Source organism: Salvia hispanica, chromosome 1 (genome assembly GCF_023119035.1).
Source record: "Salvia hispanica cultivar TCC Black 2014 chromosome 1, UniMelb_Shisp_WGS_1.0, whole genome shotgun sequence".
In the NCBI taxonomy this organism is placed as follows: Eukaryota; Viridiplantae; Streptophyta; class Magnoliopsida; order Lamiales; family Lamiaceae; genus Salvia; species Salvia hispanica.
In genome coordinates this window covers 45,811,718-45,818,557 of record NC_062965.1, presented here as the reverse complement: position 1 = coordinate 45,818,557, position 6,840 = coordinate 45,811,718, and the positions used below count along the sequence as shown (strand labels likewise).

Below are 6,840 nucleotides of genomic sequence, written 5' to 3'. Positions count from 1 at the left end.
AAAAATAATATACTTATGAAAAAGTGATTTATGTGTGTCATCCATGCGCGGAGGTCATGCTATCTTCTCTGTATCATTCCAATTTTATCGAATTTCCCCAAAGGGACTATGATGTATGAAAAAGTGATAAGCGTACATAATGTATATGTACAAGAAATATGTTACTCCAATATATAAGAATAAAAGAAAAATAAAAAAGAAAGGAAAATCGTGTGACTGTCATGCCCCACCACCCAACCCGACCCATCTAGCAACATGTTAAATATATCAATTCTTATCTTACATCGACTTGGTAGTGTTTTTGTCTTTTCTACACATTCTTAGAAGACTCTCCCCCTTTATGAGACATTTTAAGGGGGTGAGTGACTTATTTCTACGTACATGGTAGTACAACAATCGCTGATGGATCATTTTTGTCTCATATGTGGAAGTTTGATGTCTATTTTAGGACACACGTACGAGGGTGTGTTGAATACTCTGATTCTTGTCTCAATTCGACTTGGTAGTGATTATATTTTTTTTATGTATAACTGGATAACCCTTTTCTTTTTATTAGACCTTTTAAGAAGATAACTAGAAAAATAACCTATTTCTACACATCAACAATAAGTGGCTTATTTCTACACATCACACCAAAGCGCGGCATTGCAGGTGATCTTAGACTATGTTTATCAGCAACCACCCAACCCAACCCAACCAGCCACTTTTTCAATATTTAAGCATAGGATTCCACTACTATCATTTGTGATCACATGGGTTGTCCTTGGATTCCACCACCACTTGTGATAGAAAATGACTTGTCATGTAATCATACTTTGATTTTCGTGATCACATGGGTTGTCATTGGATTCCACCCCCACTTGATAGAAAATGACTTGTCATATAGTCACACTTTGATTTTCGTGATCACATGGGTTATCATTGGATTCCACCACCACTTGTGATAGAAAATGCCTTGTCATGTAGCCATACTTTGATTTTCGTGATCACATGGGATGTCATTAGATTCCACCACCATTTGTGATAGAAAATGCCTTGTCATGTAGCCATACTTTGATTTTCGTGATCACATGGGTTATCATTGGATTCCACCACCACTTGTGATAGAAAATGCCTTGTCATGTAGCCATACTTTGATTTTCGTGATCACATGGGATGTCATTAGATTCCACCACCATTTGTGATAGAAAATGCCTTGTCATGTAGCCATACTTTGATATAGAAAATGACTTGTCATATAGTCACACTTTGATTTTCGTGATCACATGGGATGTCATTGGATTCCACCCCCACTTGTAATGTCATGTAGTCATACTTTGATTGAAGGGCTTATCACATAAACTGGAAATTACATAAGCAACATAAATTAAAGATTACATACTAAGCAACAGAAATTGAAGATTACACACTAAGCAACAGAAGTTGAAATTTGCATAATAAGAAACATACATTGAAAACAGATAAACTACGATCAATTCCCAAATAATTCTGCTATTAGATTGCGTTTCAACGTTTCTTCTTCTGGAGTTAAGTCCCTCCTAGCCATCAGCGGAGTAAGGATAGCTGCCTTGATGTTCCGTTCCTGAATATCACTAGCTGCTTTGATCTTCCGTTCTTGAATATCACATTCCCTTTCACGTGTAACTCTCATTTCACGCAGTGCTGCAGTGAAATCATTAGGGATTGTATATGAAGACGTTGCAACTTCTTTGCCTCTTCTTTTAGCCTTACTCTTAGCTTGATCTCTTCCGGTAGGACGCTGCAATGTTGAAGAACGACTCTCAGGAATGGAGTCAATTTGAGGTCCTCCTTCCTCACTAGTCCTCGACCTTTTTGAGCTCCCACGACTTTCTTCAAGACTATCTTCATCTGGCTGGAAACGCGTTGAACCAGTACTATTCAATTTCAATTCCCACTTAGGATTGTATCTCATCACCTCCTCAAACACCTTATGGTGAGTAAATTTTCTCTTACCATACAGTTGTTGAGCGGCTTTCTCAATGTCCTCTTTAGATTGGCCACTTGTAGCTCGATCATGTGCTTTTTTGTATGCAGCAATCCACTTTGTGACATTTGTGTTGAGTCGTTTGTAGCGTTGTCTCAATGACTCTAAACTTCTTTGTTGGCCCATTCCTGGATTTTCTTTTCTTGCTTCCTCATATTGATCAAGAACCTTTTGCCATAGATGGGCATTAGTTTGGTTGGTGCCAACAATTGCATCCCTGCTCACGAAACAATAAGCAGACATTAATGACATGTCTTCTTGCTCACTCCAATCATGTGGAGTGTTTGAAGCACTCAAGTTGGTTGGTGATATGACTTGGCTTGAATGTTGGTTTTGAAATGAATTTTGGAATTGATCAGAATTTGGAAAATCATCAAAACTAGGGAAATAATCTTGAGAAGGATTAAAATTTTGGGAAGGGTTGTAGTTTTGGGAAGGATAGAAATTTGGGGAATCGGAGAATATATTATTCTCATCATCATCCATAGTTAGCAACAAAGTAAGCTTAAAAATATGAAATTTTATCAAACAAGAAGATTATAGGAGGAGGAAAGAGATATTTTTTTTTGTGTGCAAACTATAGCAAATGTGGTCTCTATTTATAGAGGAAGAAAAATTATGAATTTTGATATAATTTTTATAATTTTATAATATTTTATATTAAAGATATTAATTTAAAAGTATATATATATCAACCAATGAGATTGTGCCATTTGGCACAATCTCATTGGATGATGGAATGGAGACCGCCTGGTTGGTGTTTGGGTGGAGAGAGACCGTGGTCTACTTGAGATTGAGACAATATTATTGATTTTTTATTTTTTTTCCTACTACTTTGACCGTAATAAAAGGCAGCTCTATAGCTGTATGTGTATCAGCAATTTACGCCTTAATTTAATCCCGCTGTAAACTCTCTGTAACTCTATCATTTCCATTCATACATTTCCTCTGCAATTTTGCTTTTTTGCAGTTTTATTACTGCCCCCTCTCTATTATTTGCTCACCACAGTTTGACCACATTTTATTTCTTTTTTCTGGTTTGACGTAAGTAAGAGTATTCTTCCAGGCGTGCACCCAGTGTTAGGAGGTGTTTCTGGGATGTCTTTGGACTTGTCCGCCGGGATGTCCGTGGCTATTGTTGATGCTCTTAGCTGACATTCGATTCGTTACACGTATAATAATGAGATACAACATGAATTACGTTAAAGTAGGCTTTATTCTGAATTAATTAGTTAAGGGTGAAGCGAGAAGAATAGTTATAAGATAAAATGTACTAATGCTAAGCACTTCATGGACAGGTTCAGATACATTGTCATAGATCAAGTTTTGGTAATTTACAATTTAATTAATTATGTAACACAAAAGTACGATAACTTTACATAAGTTGACTCTATAAAATTTAAATTCATTTGACAATGATTTCTTTAGGCAATGCAACTATGTATGCTGCTATGCGGTTGAAAAAATATTTTTAACTATTTTGATATAAGTTTAAAATTATTGTAAATAGAAGAGATAAGTTTTAAACAAATATTCTTTTGTTTGAGATTTATAAATCGAAATGTATGTAAAAGGTCAAACATGAATTCCACTCAGGCTCCATGTAATTGAAATATCATTTGATTAATCATCAGCCAACTTCAGACGCAATCAATGAATCACTCAATTCACATACATCTATATCTAATTACTCAGTTTTTTTATTTCATAAAATTTTAGTCCTCCGCCCTTCCTATATTAGTACATAATTCATTTTCAAATTTAATTTAAATAATCCAATTCATTGCACCCAGTCACATAGCTCGCTACCCACTTGGAAGAGGCTTAATAACAAGTAAATTCATTATTAAATCATAGGAGTACTAATAATGCATCAGCTTCGACTTCTAAATTCAGAATTTCTGTTTTCACCGCCACTATAACTTTTTTATGAAAAGAGGAAAAAAAAAATAGTTGTGCCCATAGAGTGGGAGACTGATTAATAAATTTACTTGCTCCAATAAAAGGTGATTAGATACCTAGTTTAATCGACTATAGACAATATTTTAAACTTGGCTCAATACCACACACATGCTAACTCCTAAAATAACTAAATTATCAATTATTTATTGTGGCTTATGTTTCGGTCGTCCCATAGAATATTATATATCTCCAAAACTCGAATTTGGACTTAGCGGCGCAGGACACAAGGCAACAAAAATCTTTTGTTAAATTTCTCACAATGTTGAAATTAAGTAGTGTTACTCTTTATGTTTTTTTTTTGTAGTTTTTCGAGTTTATAGAAGGAAAATGCAAATTCACTTTCATAAATGTTGCAACAATTAACCAATATATCACTCATCGTTTATGAGCATACAAACACCGCCAACACTAATTTAGTGATTTTAGTCTATGCTTTATTTAATTTTCTAGATTGTCGTAATATTTTTACTTCAATAACTAAAAATGATAATTATCAGATTTAATATAGTACTTTGGTACTATAATATTAGTACTTATATAGTAGAGTATTAAACATAAACATATAAATAGAGCTAGCGTGAATCAATTGGTTGACACAAAGAATCTTTGACATGTTTTAACATTATCCTAAGCCTTAAAATTTCTCCCAGACCAACCTGTCTTGTTCATCGAACCCTGCAACATGAAACCCATTTCCAAGAATATTTAAACAAATAAATTAATATATTTAGTTTTATTGTTTGACGTGAAGGACTTCAGTTCACTTTGCAACCCCATTTGATTTAAATTAAGAGCATTTGGTTCTGATTTTTTGGATACGAATCAATAAATTCCAAAAAGACGGGCCTTGAATTTAAGGAAATATAGAAATGGGAAAAAGAAGAAAGTATTAATAAGTGATTCTTTATAAGGAGTATAGTAGTAGTACTAGTGTATTAGATGGGGATTAATGCCGATTTATGTTCTTTCCTTCGTCTAGTTGAAGATGCCAATTGAATAATATATGCATTGAATCAACTACATGTGACAGATGCCAAGAACCACCACCAATTTTTAAAAATATATATTTTCTTGTCTTATCTTTATGGTATCATATAATATGGGATGTTATTTAATTATGCGAGCACACTTCAAATATCACGACATTTAAAATTTATTTAGGAATATTATGTTTTTTTTCTTCTAATTTTAAAAACCAATACACAATGTTACAATATCCTTTTAAATCGTAACGAGGCTAATATTTTAATATATTAATATCGATACATCTTCATATTGTTTGAATGTGACGCGGAACATGTGCTCTCGCCAAATTCTGATTAAAGTAGTATCATTTTAATATTTTGTGTCAAATTCAGATGATCATACGACCACATAGATAGAAACTAAAATTGATGGTTAAAACGTTATATATCAATTAATAAATTCTGAAAATGTTAAAAAAATTTAAGACTACTTAATGTCTCACAGTAATTTCTATTAATCTTTGATTATTAATTTTTCTTTAATGTGGAAATTTAGTGACCACTGCCCACTAGTTAGCTAGGACTACTATGTTGGGTGAAATATGTTTTTATGCGGCATATAATCTAATTTGAGGATCAATATAGCCGCATTCCATATGTAGTTATGTTAAACACTTTTGAAGATAATAGGATACAATTACCATAACTAAGTTTATAGTAATCTATTTTTGCACAATCATATCAAGTAAATGAACAAACTTTGCACCCATAAATTTCACCCAAATTAGATTGGGATACAAACTCATTTCTTTGGATGCCTCTACTTTTTCTACTTAGTTTCTTTCTTTTTGCTCCCCAAAAATCAATTTGCCTTTTTAAATGAAATAAGCGTCAGATTCTGGCGATAATAATTGGTGCCACTTTATGTGATAAATGATTGTTTTGATCAAAACTTATGGTTGCTTTTCTAAGGGGGAAAAAGGTCTATACAAAAATCTTGGCATTTTGGAATATAGTCCATGTGCCCTCCTTGCTATTCAACCATCATATTTTGAATTGTATCAAATTCAATGGAGTATTGTGTAACACATCGAATAATAAAAACTTATTTTTCAAAAAGAAATTTAGAAATAATTATTGATATTTGGAATCGGCATAGATCCTAAAGATGAAACACAATTTTTATTCCAATCTCTACACTCGCACCAAATCCTCCAAGATTTTTATCTAAACAAATCCCAATTATCTTCTTTATCACACTACTATTCTTATACTCTAAGGAGGTGTTTGGTTGCCAAAATTAAATCTCATGATTAAATATGTATCATGTTTGCTTCATAAGATTAAGCCATACAACTTAATCCTAGATGAATAGTCTCATGATAATTAGTCATGGCCTTCTCTCTCCAATTAAAATAATCTCACAACTTAATCTTAGATGGATAGTCTCATGATACTAAGTCATGGCAACCGAACGCCACCTACAAAATACATGTATAAAAACGTGTTTTAAAAAATACCATCGCATGCACAAAGGGCCGGGGTGTTCGGTTTGCAAGATTGTATCTTGAACTAAATTAGTAGTGTGTTTGGTTCATGAGATTCAACCCCATAACTCAATCCTATATGGATAATCATGAGATAATTAATCATAGCTAACCAACCCCTATAACTAAAATAATCTCACAAATCAATCTAAAATTGTATCTTAGTATTATTTTATCTTGAAAATCGAACATCACCTAGGGTTTAAAGAATTGCTCCGATGTAAGAGTTGAAATATGATTATAGCTCAACCTCAATGATTATTACTACTCTTATTACTTATTATCTCATTAATTATCTACTCTTTTTTTTCTGACTTAGCTTATTGAACTTCTTATAAAAATGAAACTTTTGAAATAGGAA

The 6,840-nt window shown here is 32.9% G+C and overlaps 1 protein-coding gene and 1 non-coding gene across 2 annotated transcripts; both read right to left on the bottom strand.

Moving 5' to 3' along the window:
- On the bottom strand, window positions 1-107 carry LOC125202937. Its single transcript, XR_007173266.1, has one exon. It is a non-coding gene; the product is annotated as a U6 spliceosomal RNA (small nuclear RNA).
- A 1,246-nt stretch (window positions 108-1,353) lies between these two features.
- LOC125219602 lies at window positions 1,354-2,658 on the bottom strand. Its single transcript, XM_048121625.1, has 2 exons — window positions 1,975-2,658; window positions 1,354-1,873 (listed from the first exon to the last, which is right to left on the bottom strand). The coding sequence occupies exons 1-2, from the start codon at window positions 2,071-2,073 to the stop codon at window positions 1,472-1,474; spliced, it is 501 nt and encodes a 166-aa protein (XP_047977582.1). The 5' UTR covers window positions 2,074-2,658; the 3' UTR covers window positions 1,354-1,471.
- Between the last annotated feature and the right edge of the window lie 4,182 nt (window positions 2,659-6,840).

Excerpts from the sequence above, each read along its gene's own strand:
- LOC125219602 (XM_048121625.1), bottom strand. The coding sequence starts at position 2,073 with ATGTCACAAAGTGGATTGCTGCATACAAAAAAGCACATGATCGAGCTA. Across the intron at positions 1,874-1,974 it reads AGCCGCTCAACAACTGTATG|CCAGATGAAGATAGTCTTGA; the intron begins GTAAGAGAAAAT and ends ACGCGTTTCCAG.